Here is a 16,072-nt window from a genome sequence, read left to right on the forward strand (position 1 = left end):
TCTGAAGGGTTGAGACTGCAGCAACCACCTCTGTCTCATGAGGAGTAACCCTACCCACACAATCTCTCATTCAGACATGTTTCAAGATGGGAAAAAATCTTTAGGGAAACAAATACCAAAAATGCTGAAAAATTCTTGTAATTACAGAAAAAAAAAAAAAAATTTCTCATAGTTCCTCAAATTCTAATGGTCTCTTTCAGATACAATTTTTAATTACTGTCTTGTGATAGCAGTCTTCTAAGGATGCACAAGCTCTGAAGATACAATTTTCTTGCAAACTTTGATTTCAAATATATTTCCCTTTGGCTCAGCATTTTGATAGTACTGACACTGTAATGAGCCAAGCATTTTTTTCCATCAGCGGGACAGCTTTTGCCATGGATCTTAACACTAATCATCTCCACATTCACCTATATGTACAATAAATATGTAAATGGTTCTTACTGATTTAAACTCACAATGATTCTGATATAATTGCATTTTATTTGCTTAAAAATATTTGATATATTCACAAACAGAATCATCGTCTAACTTTATCACCATAACAAAATTATAAGAAAAATATTAGAAAATAAACAGACTAGAATTTTGATGAAACATCCAAACTATCACAGCAGGGAGACAAATGTACCAATGACAAAATCTTCAGACAGTGACTGTCATAAAAAGGTGCAAGCTTTAAAATGTCTCTGTCCCTGAAGAATCTGAATTGCCATGTACACTGCTCATACTCTGCGTTTCGTTCTCTCTGTTCATGGAAGGCAGCTTCACTGACACCTTTTCCGCAGAAACATGTGAATTTAAATGTGGAGCAGCATCCTCTCCTAAAAAAAAAATAAACAAAGCAGTACAAAACACATTATTTACTGTCTGTAACAAACAACTGAACAGCACTGGAGTAATCTCCATATTGCATCACTGCTGGAAATACAAAGACACAGATCCGTTACTGTCCACAGTTTTGAGGCATTTCAAGGAGTGCTGGTTTTGCCATCACTGTTCTCTTGATCAGGTAACAAAGGGATGGATTTCTGTGCATATACAGACTGGGCTGTATTCAGGCACAGATACACTATACAGACACACACACGTACATGGGTAATCTCCAGTAGACCCAAAACAAATATGAATACTGCTGTTCTCTACAGAAATGAAATGAGACCCATAGATACTGACAGTATCCAGTTGAAGCAACTGGCTACAAGTTCTACAGAGAAAAAACAGCCTATCAATGCTTCAGCTGCCCAAAACACAGGTGAGAAGTTGTTTCAGCTATTCCCTATCCCCAGGCCATTTCCCTGGCTCATTAAGGGTCCTTGGTGCTACTCCTTGGTGGTTTATCTCCCTTCTTTCAGCCTCTGACAGACTTCAAAGAAAATGTACACAGCCTGCTCCCTGGAGATGTGACTTGCAGGACTTTACAAACCACGTTCATCTTCCAGCAAGTCTGAGATAGCACCTTGCCACTTCCCATTCTTGCCATCTGACCTTGAAAAACGTGGGATGTCCTGGGAGAGGGACAAGCCCCTGCACAGCACAGCCACCACCATGGCAGTAGCCCCTGCAAGGAAGGGGGACACGTGTCACAGAGCTTCCAGCAGCACTGGAAGGGAGAAGGGCCACAGGTAAGAGTTACAACGTTTAGGCAAAGGAGAGAAGGTGAATCAATTCATGGAGCAGGGGGGAGCAAGACATGAATCAGATGCCAGACACAGGAGGAGAGGAAAAATGGTGTTGGATGAATGGTACAACGTTCATCCACTCATCCACACAAACATTTTTTTTGGGTGAGTTTTGAAAGAGCATTTTGAGATTTCAGTTGTCCTTGAGACATTTATTTTAAGTGCAGCAGCTACAAGCAAAACAAACATGAGTCTCTGTACAACAGCAAAGGCTCTCTTGGACTTTGTTCATATCCCAATGAGCTGTAGCAATTCTTCCTTCCTCTGTGATAGACTAGGTAATTAAAACATTATTTTCCCAATAAAACCAAGAAGTTAGGCTTTCTTTCACCCCAGTTAATTATCTACTATGTCACTGTAGTAGTGATCTGCTTTCATCTGACTTGCAAAAAGCACACTTCAAACGGCTAGTTAAAACAACAAAAACCCACTGCTAAAATAAAATCTCACCCAGTGTTTTTCTTGCCAGAACAGCTGCCAACAGCCTAGGAAGCCAAACAGGGATGGGGCCAAAGACAGTAAAGCCAGTACATGCAGCAACCCGTGCCAGCCAAGCCTCCTGCCCCTTGGGAAGGCAGGGTGCTGGAGGGGCGGCAAGAGCACATGAGCCCTTCTTGTGTCCCTAGGACATCAAGGTGTCTGTCACCTGCGCACCACAACTGCTTGTGCAGTCTGCAAGAAGCCATGTCCATAGTTTCACCAGACTGTCCTCACTAGTAGGACAGCTTTCGACACCCCAAGCCTGAATCCCTCTACAAAGCACAGCTGCCACATAAGAAGACATGAGAAATCCTACGTCTTCTGAACATGATTCAAAAGCACATTTATGGTAACACCACAAAGACGTGCAAGCAACATACATGTTTTGTTTTTCCAGAAGTACTTCCACAAGCTTAGTCTGTAGCCATGTTTGCATGATAAAAATAGGCTATTCAGAAGGGTAAAGATTGGTAAAGATGTGAACGTGTAATGCCTGAGGAAACCTTGTAAATCATGCTAGACACTAAAGCAACTCTCCAACACTTTATGTAGTTTGATGCTTTCAAAGCTTGACTTTGTTAGCAGTTTCCAGTCATGTCACATTCCATGATGTCATTGTTTCAACAGCTGTTTTAAAGTTTGTTAAAAAAAAAAAAAAAAAAAAAAAAAAGAAAAAGGCGGTGGTGGTGTGGATATTCCCTTATCCCAAGGCTCCACAGTAACTTCCCAGGTATGCGATTCTAGGTTGCTGAAAGAAAATATCATATTGGTCTACATTCTCCTTAGCAGATACTCTAATATATTTTACAGACATACTTTTATGATAGCTATAAAATGTTAAAAGGCTAGAAATATTAAAGAATAATTCCATCTACTTGCTCAACAGAAAAGTGACCAGGTCCTGAGTTATCTAAAATATCCTTAAAGATAAGTTTACAAAGACCTGAAGTAAAAATTTCCCTTTTTTTAAAAACAGAAATCTGAAGTTTTTGACTTTGTTAGATGCATACAGAAAATACAGGACCTGTTTTTTTCAGAATTTTAACTATAAAAAAAACCTATGGATATCTTATTTCAGCTACATGGGAAATTCTGCTCCATGACTGTAACATTCCAGGACAGAAAGCTACGAGTCCTGAAACTCTGCGTTGGCCCAAGGACACAACTACTGAGTTACTGTCACATGTGCGTTATCATTATCACCTCTTGCTTAATCTAACCCCGTGTGAGCACAGTGCATACAACACACTCATATAAACATATAGGCATGGGTATGTGAAAAAATACACAAATACAAGCACACAGGTTTAAATGCCCGTGTTCCTGCTCACATTTAGTGGTGTCTGTATCTGCCTTTTGTACATCACTGATAGCACTTGTATAGTCCCTGGCCAGTTCCTTCTTCAACAATGTGATATTCCATTTTATTTCTTCCCCCCATCAGAGAACAGCTTATAACCAACATTAAGATGGCTTCCGCTTAAACATTGAGCTCTTCACCACAACAAATACGCAAATTCCAATGCTGTTTATAATCTTTTGATAATGCCATAAAAACAGAATGGAAAACTCCTCCATTTACAAAGCAGTGCAGGGCAGGAAGGCAGGTAATCTTCACAGCTTTCCCCCCCTCTTTAGAGGCTCTAGAAGTACACAGTACAATTTTGTAATCATGTACTTACATGTATTTATAAAAATTTTCCTTGTTAAAATCCAATAAATGGAACATGTGCCCTGAGATGACCTCCAGTTCTCCAAATTCATTGTCACTGCCTAATAGAATACATTCATATAAAATGTGAAAACTGACACTCTTAATAAGTGCATAACAGTCCCTGACTGGTAGAAACTCAATAGTGACTGAAAACATCCTGGTGACTGACTGATGGAAAAGGTCAGATTTCAGATGAGAGATTTTTCCTGCTCTTGGCAATCTGTAACAAATTCATGTCCAGTACTAAATTTCCAGATCTTTGTGTAACAGAAACATAAAAATTAATGGTGTGTCATCCATCCAGTGACCTGTGAAGGGAGTTTTTTCTCTAAGAGGTATCGTCACACAGAGAGTATGCTATATACAAGTGTACTGTGAATGTATGCCAAATGGGAAAGGAATTAAACACACTGAAGGGAGGTTTGGTTACTAACACCATATGGCAACAATAAGAACAAGGAAAACTGTTTAAATCTTTCTTTTTAAATTTTTCTATTTGGCAAAATAAAAAGACTAAACAAGTCTGACTTTTAAGCCAAATAAAAAACATGTGTTTTAACTCCTTCAAGCTAGTGTCCACACAATAAATAAAACTTCTATTTTTGATCTATCCAGACGTAAAACAGACCCATATCTTATAAGTGAAAAGAGCTATCTTCAAAAAAACAAATAGGGAGAGGTGTGAAGGATCAGGACGCAGGTTATTGTTTCAGTATAAAACCAGAACCATAATTACTGTAATTATCTACTTACTAAAATTTAAAAACAACCATCGCTTTCCAGCAACTCTCCTTTGCTTTCTAACATAACAACTGAAGAAGGTAACTTCCAGAGCAAGAATAATGCAAAGTGTTTGACACTGTTCTGCTTGACATCCTCATCATTCCCTGGAGGGAAGGGATGCCATCCAGAGGGACCTGGACAGGCTTGAGAGGTGGGCCCGTGAAAACCCTCATGAAGTTCAACCAGGCCAAGTGCAAGATCCTGTACGTGGGTCACAGCAGTCCCAGGCACAAATACAGGTTGGGCAGAGAATGGCTGGAGAGCAGCCCTGAGGAGAAGGACTTGGGGGTGGTCATGGATGAGAAACTCAACATGAGCCAGGAATGTGCACTTGAGCCCAGAAAGCCAACCACATCCTGGGCTGCATCAAAAGCGGCATGGCCAGCAGGTCAAGGGAGGTGATTCTACCCCTCTACTTTGCTCTCATGAGACCCCTCCTGGAGTACTGTGTCCAGCTTTCGAGTCCTCAGCACAGGAAAGACATGGACCTGTTGGAATGGGTCCAAAGCTGATCAGAGGGCTGGAGCACCTCTCCTAAAGACAGGCTGAGAGAGTTGGGGTTCAGCCTGGCAAAGAGAAGGCTCCAGGGAGACCTTATAGCAGCCTTCCAGTACCTACATGAGGGACTCTTTATCAGGGAGTGGAGCAATAGTACAAGGGTAATGGTTTTAAACTGAAAGAAGGCAGATTTAGATTAGACAGTAGGAAGAAATTCTTGATTGTGAGGGTGGTGAGACACTGGAACAGGTTGCCCAGAGAAGCTGTGGATGCCCCATTCCTGGAAGTGTTCAAGACCAGGCTGGATGGGGCTCTAAGAGACCTGGTCTGGTGGGAGGTGTCCCTGCCCATGGCAGGGGAATTGGAACTTGATGATCTTTATGGTCTTTTCCAACCCAAACCCTTCTATGATTCTATGCTAATGAAGTTCCAAGCATATGTAAAAACAACTCCAGTGCAGTGCTCTCATCTCATTCCTTTAATAGCATGGGTTGATATGAATGGCTTGTTTCTTCTTCTGCCAGATTCCAGCTGCTTCCTTTTGTTTATTAAGGACTTCAAAGTTTAAAACACTGTCCTGTCCCAACAAAGAACTTCCTCCAGATGCCATTATCTCAAGTGTTCTGAGTACTGGGGACAGCATAGCACCTGCAGACCTCTAACTCAGCATCTTAAAATCTTCAATATAGGTGCCTTTTTTTTTTTTTTAAACCTTCGTCATTTACCTACCTAAAGGGATTTACATATGGGATATAGTTATATAGACTGTTAGCAAGGAAACAGAGTGGTCAGAATATCTTTACAGTAATGACTAAAGTAGAAGAATACCTACAAGCTGCTACAGACTACAACAACCTACAAACAGAACTGCTATCAGTAGAAACATTTTATCTGCTGCTCTTAGCTGTAAGTAAAGATGTGAGATACCTATTTGTGCCAATGTGTGTCCAGTCCATGTCTCCATGGTTACCTGTAGGGTACACCAGAGCAAACTTCACTCGTTTTCATATGTAGTTGTACAGGCGAGTTACCTGTTAACTCAAGAAGCAGCATTTTTGGCAAAATCCAAGTTATTCCAGACTTACTGGGCAAACATACATCAAAATATTTATCAGTTTCTTATCAGTGTAAGTAATTCTGAAGGCTACGCTGAAAGGAGAAAATACACTGCACTGTCAGACATGTTTCTAATTATAAGGAACAGTATTTCTAGTTCAGACTCATGTCTAGCTATACTTTACATATCAAATACATAATTCAATTCTTCTGGGATTTAATGCTTTATAGAGTTGAGAGTGGGCATGGTAAGGAACAAGTCACATGGACTTGTGATGGTAAAGAATATTACATTCTCAGAAATAAGCATGACCATCAACGGTTGTCCAAATAATCCAATTGTTTAGACAAAATTATTCTTAATTCATTAGAAATGATAGCTCCTCCACTTTTCTAGCCCTGGCCCACTCCCACCTTGAATCCATATGTGTATTTATGTTATTGGGAAGAAAGTATCTTAGCTCTGCTAGAAACGAAGCAAAAATCTTTAAGCACATGAGCTTTTTAGGGCAGGGACTCCGTTCTCATGGTGTGAAGGCTTTGCTAAGCACAGGGCCCCTGACTGCAGGTCAGACAGCTGCCTTCCACTAGGCCAGAAATACAGAAAGCAAGAACAAGATGGTCTGGAAACGCATACAGTTCTGGTCTCATAACTCAAAAATAGGCTGCCCCTAACTTAGCTGGTTTCACGCAAACAGAAAAGACTTTAGGCAAAACTTAAGCCAAATTTCTATGGCTCAGTTATGTGAAAGGGATAGATTTACAATTAAAACACTTGAGTTGTTTTATAGAAATTGACTGACATCCAAACTTTGACTTGAGCCAAAAATGTCTGGATTTAAAAGTATGAGTCTACTGCTTGAGCTGAAAAAACAGTTTCATTCTCAAAGGCTTCAGCCAAATCATAAACCTCCCTAAGCAGGCCACAGACACCAGTGGAGACAGAAAACGATATAGTACGAGTTCAGTTCAAGTTTTGACCTAAACTTGGCAAATTCCATCTTCACATGGTATAATGTGCTTACAGAAACTCTGCATACAAGCACACAGAAAATAAACACACATACACACACACTGCTTTTCTTTCTTTGTTTGTTTCTTTAAACCCTGATGTATATCCTAGCTATAAATATTTCTGAAAAGAAAATAAATTCAGATCCCGGGTCAGTAAAGCAGGGTGGGACACAGGGTAAGCAGCTAACACGTTTTTCAAAGCAGAATATTTGAAAATTATTTTTCCTCCTCTCAAGTCTGAGTTCAAGGTTCAGTGGTTTTCCAAAACATGCTGTATTCCCACCAACAACACTAAATAGAACAAAAAACTAGAAATACGTAAAATAAACTAGAATCAGATTTTACAAAATCCTAACATGGAGACCAGTAAGGAAGGCCAGACAGAAAGCAGCTTCAAAACCATCTAGGAATGAGGCTGCAGAGTTTACTAAATAAGTATTTCCTTTTGGTGACTAAAATCTACTCTGCTTCTTTTTGCCCCACTGAGTATCTCATTGCTTAACAAGTTCCCTCCCTAGCCACAACTCTTGCTATTGTTTCCCACAAAATCACTTCCAAAAGATGTCTGATGATGTTTCCAGATAACTACAATAATTATTAAGAAGAAATATTAAAAGTCAATTTGTTTTTTCTGTACAGATGCCTCTTAATTTTTGATTTGTAACTGGCCAGAAACAAATAGTCTTTTTGTAAATTTGAAGCACTGCTACTTCTTGACTGCAACCATTTTCTTGAGAAGTGAGATGAGGGGGCTGCAGTAAAGCTTAAACAGCTTTTATTTCAAAGTAAAAAAAGGAGAAGGAGTTGGTTCATTACTGGGCCAGAGTCTTTGAATAACACCAGGAAAATGTGTATCTTGTGTAAAGGCTCGAGGGAGGAGTAATCTCTAAATCCACAAGAGACAACCTAGGTAAAGAGTTGGTGGCATCAGGATAATCTGACAAGTGATAATTTAAAAACTGCATATCTAATTGTGTAATTAATATTTTATTTATTCAGTAAAACTAAATGTCACCACATACCCATCTGTTTCTCATTTTCTATGAAATCTAACAGGCAAGTGGATGGGAAAGTAATTTTTAAAGTAAGGTTGTATAATATATTCAGCTCTGCTATTCACACCATGTTTGGGGATCCAAAAGACATTTTAATGTATCTGAAGCAAAATACAGCAACTTGAAAAAAACGAAAAAAGAATTCAAATTATTGATAGTGGGAATTCATACCAAATTCTAAGATGAAGTTACGCAGACTTCCCTCAGGATGCAGAATCATTCACTGCAATCCTAGCAGTAGGACTGGCTCTACTGAGACCCCGTATCTCAACAATATTAATTACAGCAGTACGGCCTCCAGCTTATCTACATCGTACCACAGTGCTAGACATAATATCATTCATAGTCTACATGGGCAGTAGCAAGTGAGAAAAAAACCCAAACAATAAAAGCATCCTTTTAATTCTTAAAAGTTACATGGCCTGTTTCTATTTAACAAGAATTTAAAAATAATTTACACAAGTAATTAGAGTTGAATGAACAAATTAAATGATGTTTCATCATAAAAAAAGGGTTGCAGTGGGTTTGAGAATTAACATCTTTCCAGTTCAGGCTTAAAGTGTAGATGGGTGTCCCACTGAGGGGTGATGACAAGTAACACTGCCTCTACAATTTAATGCCTGGAGCCAAAGACTGGTTATAAAATATATATTTTTACCTGTGCTATTTTAAGTTTGTTAAAATCTAAAATGTTTAAATTTTGTGCAATAGAGATAAGCATTCCTCCTTGTAAAAAAAAAAATCCAACAAAACAACCAAAAACAAAAAAGAAAAACACCAATCCAAGAACCTTGGCCTGCTACATGGGAAAGAGTAAAAACAAAATTCCTTTTTAATACGCGGGCGAATCTGAGCTCTAAATCAGTACATTAAATGAACTGCAGAAACATATTGATCTACATCTATGTTATGTACTCAGCACATTGCACCACCTTCTTAACCCTGTTATGCACATCACTGCTGATTTTAATACGACACACATCTCCATCTCTGCTAACCACTGCATAAAGTGGGGAAAACACTGCAGACTGCTCCCAGCAACACTGTGCTTCTTGAAGATTTCACTCCCAACCAAAAGTTCCCTGAAACCCAGGAGGTGCTCTACACAAATCTTCAAGCAGCAGTCAAGCAACGCCTTCTGGGAACATACCTGTTTACATTAGATTCTCTTTCGGGCAGATGTTCTTTTCCTCTGAAGCTGTGCGCTTCACACACATGTGAGTTGAAACTCTGAAGATGCTGGCTGCCTTAACTGATGGTGACAACTCCTTCTGGTATCTACGGCCAACTTATTTGAGAAAGCATTGCAGCACTTTGACATTCACTCCTCCCAGTTCAAACTGTTGATGCCAAACCTGGTCGCACTCGGTTCATCAATAGCTTTATTCATTGCTTTGGGCCACACACGTGATTCATACAGCTTGTAAGCGGCCTGAATGAAATTAATTTTTCAGTTGTCTGGGTTTAAATACTTCTGGCCACAGTACAGGGAGATCTGAATGTGTACTGGGATTCAGTTGGCATGTGGGGGAGCAGCTTCCTTGCAGAGGTGTGGGCTACCGTGTGCTGCTGGGACACAACTCGTGCAGGTGAACAACGGCACAGACACCTGCGTCTGCCCACCACTCGAGAGCACACACTGCAGCTCCTGAATTTACATAGGGTTCATAGGAAAAGCCATTATGGAAAGCTCCTTCAGAAAGGAGCTTCTGCAAACCTTCTGTATACCTGACAATGACATAAACCAAATTATTGAGCACAACCCCAATCTGCCACAATGACACACAGTGTATACCAGTATGAATACCACAAAGGCACAAAAATCTCATCTCATGTGTCTCATGGAACTTAATGGCTCCCCAGTATTTTACTTGAAGCAAATTCATTCGCATTATATACACACGCATGCTCCGCCAAGTTCAGGAACACTGACTTTTTTATTAGATAAATCAGTTCTGCATTCTAGCAGTTTCTTGCACACGCTCACAGCAAGACCAGAAATTTGAAATGCATTATCCATTATTTTCTTTCTCTTCCTCTCTTAAATGTCATGAAAGAACCGAGTCCAGAATATACTTAAAATTCAATGCATATACAAGTTGGGGGGTGTGTTTCCCCCCATCATTACTCTGTCATTGAGTTACATGCAATACATAAGAGCAGAAAAGCACAAATACTAAAAGATCGGTTTTCCTTATACAGGGTAACATTTGACTGTGACTGTTATTTGATGCAATGTTGACTTTTCTTATTAAATCTTGGAGGGAGAGAATGCACACCTTGCAAGGTTGTCTTGGAACAGGACTGTCTCCTACCATGTAGGAAGCCAGGCAGAAAGTACCTCGATCATGTCAGGGGCCTCCTCAGTGATTCTGCAATGCAACCTGTAATATAGTTTTACTGCCCAGGTTACAGAATTATCCAATTCCTCCTAATTCCTTCAGAGAAGAAATAAACAGGTTAATGCAGATCCATTGTCCATCACTCTATGTTTTTAGATAGCTACTTGGAAAGTGAGTAGCGTAGTAGCCAAGGTGTATCATTATTCACACAACCTACATTTATCACACAAAGTTTCCTGAAAATGTATTCTAAATCTGTTAAGAAAAATCCTCAGTAAGAATAATTTGCTTGTTTAATTTTCACTTATTGAGCTTTAATGTACCATAACGTAGTAACATAAAAGTAAAACCATAAAAGTAATAGCAACAGTGCCTTAAATAACTATTGCCTGTCTCATACTCATTAATGTTTTAGAAGAACACAAAACTGCCTCTAGATACAGGAAGCTGCTGGAAAATAAAAATTAACCAATCATATAAACTGAGAGCTTTAAAGAATTTTTTTGTTGAACACAGAGTTCAACAAAAATGTATTCTGTTCACTGTACACACGACACCAATGGGAATAAGAGCCAGTTCAAGTTCTAAGTTACCATTACTTGGGTAATAGCTTCAAGCTGCAAGGCACAGCTGGACGGGCCCAGCCAGACAGGCTATCACAGCAATGCTTTGATAGCGTGGGGCCCTTAAGTGTCAGGATATAGAAAAGGCAGCAGTTGTTGGCTGTGAAAACAGTCTGATACAAACCAGATGGGGACTTACTTGATGGGCAACACAAAGGAAAACAATTGGCTCATTCAACAGTCAGGCCACTGCCCCAGAGAATTAACAAAAGACAATAACAGTCTACCGGAGTTGATGCAAACAAGAAACAGCCATGTGGCTACGGTTTAAGGAATTGTTTCTCTTCAGACTAAACGTAAAGTTTTGATTTCTAATTATTATATTCATTAATTTCAGTCTTGTTTACAAGTTCCCTCTTCCTCCAAAGTCCTCCATATAATTCATTTATGTAGCACCAGCCTTCACACACCTACCTAAACAAGAAAAGAATTGTAGGACAAAAGGCATTTAATGTTTCCTGAAGAATGCCAAAACCACAGACAACTTTCTGAACTGTGTCAGAATAACATTACAGATACACAGCACACAGCCTGTTATCAGACACATTTGCATGCATATGGCAGTATATTTACTGATTCTTTTTGATTTTAAATGCCTAAAGCTCAGTAAGTCACATATTGGGTTACCAGAATACAGATGTCTTCCAGTTTTGTGAAGAGTTCTTATGGCTTCTTACTTAACTTTTTTCAGAAGAAAACTTCAGATCAATGATGTTGCCACATAACAGTTTGTTTGTCAGCCTATAGCTAAAAATCTACTAGAATAGCTACTACCAAACTTTTTTTGAAGCAATAAAAAGTTTTAAAATTGGCTATTTCAGCCAGAACTCAAAAAATCCCCAACCCGTTTGTTTTTTAGAATGAACCATTTTTAGAAGCTTGTAGAAGATCATGGTCCAAAAATCTTAATTGCTCTTGCTATTTTATTACAGGAAATAAAAAAAAAATGACATGTGCAAAGGTATTTTCATTACAAATTACTTACAGAGATTGCACAATAAGTCAGACTTCTAAGGGCCTTCTGCAGTTTCACTCTCAGACTCAAAACATCTGAACTTTCTTTTTCTGTACTTAAAAATATTCCCTGTGGCAGGCCCTGTGCTGCAGTGCTCTACAGGAGTGTGAATGGTTGGGTGGCACACTCTGCAAGACAGACACACGCTCAGATACCCATGCAAGTATCTCTACAAAATAAGGATGTCCTAGATGCCTTAGAACTCACATCGTCCTGGGACCCACCAGCTTTAGCACACCTCCACACATCCCTTGAGCTTCACTGCTTCTGGAGACTGCTTGATGGCTTGGTCACTGTTTTTTGAGCTACCAGTGTCCCATGATGTAAACATCTCCTAAACACATCACCCAGACCTGTGATGGGTACACATGAAGTCTACTCTTCTTTATAAGCACCTCACTTTCCATGGTGACTTGCAAGAAGTAGTGGGATTAAAGAGCTGAATGTATGGCTCTTGTTTAACAGCCCACAGACAGACAGAACAAGGAAGTTTGTTCTTAAAGAAAGAAAAAACACCTATTGATTTAATGAAGTATAGAGTCAGGCCCTAATTGTCACCTTAAGTGGTTCTAGCTTTTACCTGCTGGGGTGCTCAAACAAAGAATTAAAAAAAAAGAAAAAAAAAAAAAAAAAAACTTAAAAAAACCCCCAAAAAAACCAAACTAAAATGCAGCCTTGGCTGCATTCAGAACAGCCACCACATACTGTAGATAGAGAAGTATGCTTTCTGCTGCAGTTTCCTGCTGTAAGCCCAGAGCCAACACTCCAACAAAACCATTGTGTGCTGACCTCTGTCTGAGCTAAAACATCTCTCCAGCTTATTTCCAAATGTGCAGCCAAATTCTTGAAACCTCTGATGACGGGGTGGGTTGCCACATCGTAGCAGCTGTGCAGCCTGCAGTGCTGCTATTATTCATTTTTCACATCATATATAATCGAGGTCAGAACACATTTTTTACATACAGCTAAAATTCTGTGTTGAGTCTCTTCATTAGGCCGTGTTCTAGAAGGTTACAAATCTTAGGAAAACAACAGCCTTTATCAAGCCTTAACCTTAGAGATACTGGCTGTTGTAGCCTTGCATTTAAAAGTGAGAGACGAGCAAAAATGTCTTTAAATTCCAGGTCTGTCTGTAGAGGGAAGCCCCAAATGCTCTTATAAAAAGGGTTTTGGACATCATTTGTCAGAGAACACCTCCACACGGGACAGCATGTAAGGACCAGCTGGAGCACGGGGACGCGGCTCCAAACAACTCTGGAAAGTGAGGGCTCCGACAGGAAACTGCTCCCCCTCTCTTTGCTCCTCTTTGTTAATGAGGCAGGAAGCTTCATCTTCAGAAACAAGCATTCCCTGTGTAATCTCCCCGCTTGCCTGTCTCTAGGAGCGGGTCCAATTACTGAAATAAGCTACGTGCGCTTTTAAGAACTTAATTGTGTATTTATACTGTAACTCACACTGGTAAATATTTCCCATTTATAGCTTTGATTTATGTAATGGGGTACAATAGCAGCTATTAAGTAAATAAAACAACTTTCTCAAGATCTGTAATTACGGTTTTAGGATTATAAAAACAAACTAAAAAAACACAGAAATTAAGCAACTGCCAACAAATTCCATGCTTTTTACTTCTACTGGCCTGATAAGGACAGAAATTGCAGCTGTTATACTGTCTTTAAACAAACACAGCTCTGCCTAAGTCTTGCAATATGTACAGTGCATAACACAAGACCACAATGTGCAACCGTGAGATTATTACTCTACTCCAACAACCTCAGTTTGGATGGAGGTGTGCAAGTTGACCTCTATTAAGTCCAACCGATTGCACAGTTTGGACCCACAACATAAATGTGATTTTATCAGACCTAGAAAATGTAAGATACACATTTTCATTGCTCGCATAGGGTTGATGAATTCTTATTTTGTACTAAAACTACATGCCTATCTAAATATATAAAAAAAGAAAGACTTAACAGAAGACAAAGTTGTGCCATACACAAAAAGAAACAGTTAACTCCCTGCAGACAAGTACTGGGGGAAAATGCATTTTACAGAATTGCTACATATTTTGTATCATACTGAACAACTTTCACTCGGGTTGTTTAGAACTGTGCTTAAAAACAGTTCTTCCTTCTTTAAAAGCAATACATAAGTTTTAGATTAGAGAAGAATGACAACACAGATACAAAGGTTCTAAATCTAAATTAAGTTTTTCTAGGTGTAGGGGTTTTTTTTCCTGAATGACAGCATTCATGATAAAAACCAGAAGACAGTAGTCCACAGACAAAATTTAACCCATCTCCATCATTTACTACTGTTCCTTGCAAACGTAGTCACCAAAAGCAGATTTGCAACAGGTATTTCGAAGATGAGGATTTGTTGCATTTTACTTTCAAAATTAGTCTTATGGAAGATGAAATGTGTTTTAACCAAGGTTTACATTTGCTTGTGTTATTCAACACTATTGTGAAATGTAGTCCCATATGCAACCTCAGCAGTGAGCAACAGGTCACGCATGACAACTTTAATCTGCACTCACCAGTCCTTACCCTGTTTTTAAGAAGAAAGCTACTTTGGCAGGCTTCATTTTTCAAAATCAGCATGTTATCAAAGAGTAGCATTACCATTATTTATATAGTATTCTTGATTTGGAAGACATCCTAGATAACATTTACTCCATGCTGTTGCCTTATTTGAAAGTTTCCTGGGCTCTCAGTCTTAAGAAATTAATCACATGGGCTGGAAACACATATTTCTATTTAATTATAGGCAGTCTTTATATCACTGTATTGAGAAGCTGGTGCTGGAAAAATCTGGTGTCTCTTTAGCACATAAAGTAGAAAGTCTGTTTACTTCTAAAGTATCTAGAAAAATAAGCAAAAAAATATGTAGGTAACTACACTGTTCAATGCTGAAAACTGCCAGTAAGTCAAGCTCTCTCACAATATAATTAGCATTAAAATTTTAAAAACAACATTACAATTTGACTGTGGACACCAATCATCTAAATAACTGTCTTCATTGACTAGTTAGGTTTTATTAAGAACTTTACAACTATGCCTAGTCTCTGCTAGCAGTGCAAAAATTTACAAAGCATAAAAAAGTTGAATGGGTGAGAATGACAGCTTTTGTAAAATCACCCATCCCCTATTTGGGGGCAGACAGTCAGAATGTGTGGATTATTCATCACTCACATTAAGCCACCTCGGCATCTATGCTCCTGTCCCTACTCAGCCACTCCCCACACAAAAAGCTGGCTCCTTCCAAATTTTATGTAGTGCTTTAAGGAGCCAAATTGAGAGCTCCTAACAAGAGGTAAAGCTGAAGGGAGTCCAACTGCCTCTGCCCAAGGATCACCAAAAGCAACATACGGGGAAAGCAGAAGCTGTTTGCGTTGCTTTCAGACACACAACCTGCTGAATTATAAAGGGCAACATCTGCCTTCCCTGCCAACCAGAAAAATAAAACAAAGGCAGCACATACTAAAGACAGAAAGCCTACAGTGCTCATACCACAGTGCTATATACGTTCCTCCGAGTTGAAATATATGTTTGTAATGCTCCTTGTCTTTACCTGTCCCCATACAGTGTGCTGCCAGCACCCAAATGCATCAAGACTTCCTGCTCTGATACTGCTGACCTGCCAAGTGAAGGACAGAGAGTCAGCAGCAGGTCTACCCAAGAGAGCTGGAGCGGTTCCTGACCCCAGCATAGCTGGCACTGATGTACCAGCCCGAAAGCGATAGCCACTGAGGAGTGGAAATAAATCCTGTTCAGGAAATGGTCTTTGCAGGACATTATCTCTGGCAGAGAC

General features: G+C 39.4%; 1 protein-coding gene across 5 annotated transcripts in view; it reads right to left on the reverse strand.

Annotated features, from left to right (window-relative positions):
- Window positions 1-463: 463 nt before the first annotated feature.
- KIAA0586 (KIAA0586 ortholog) overlaps window positions 464-16,072 on the reverse strand; it is a 65,644-nt gene continuing 50,035 nt past the window's right edge. For all 5 annotated transcript variants that reach the window (XM_014959955.1, XM_014959954.1, XM_014959952.1 and 2 more), the window contains one exon: window positions 464-824. In XM_014959955.1, the coding sequence (XP_014815441.1) occupies window positions 679-824 (146 nt within the window). In that variant the 3' untranslated portion in view covers window positions 464-678. The remainder of the gene's footprint in view (window positions 825-16,072) is intronic.

This window comes from Calidris pugnax, unplaced genomic scaffold (assembly GCF_001431845.1).
Source record: "Calidris pugnax isolate Ruff unplaced genomic scaffold, ASM143184v1 scaffold435, whole genome shotgun sequence".
Lineage (NCBI taxonomy): Eukaryota > Metazoa > Chordata > Aves > Charadriiformes > Scolopacidae > Calidris > Calidris pugnax.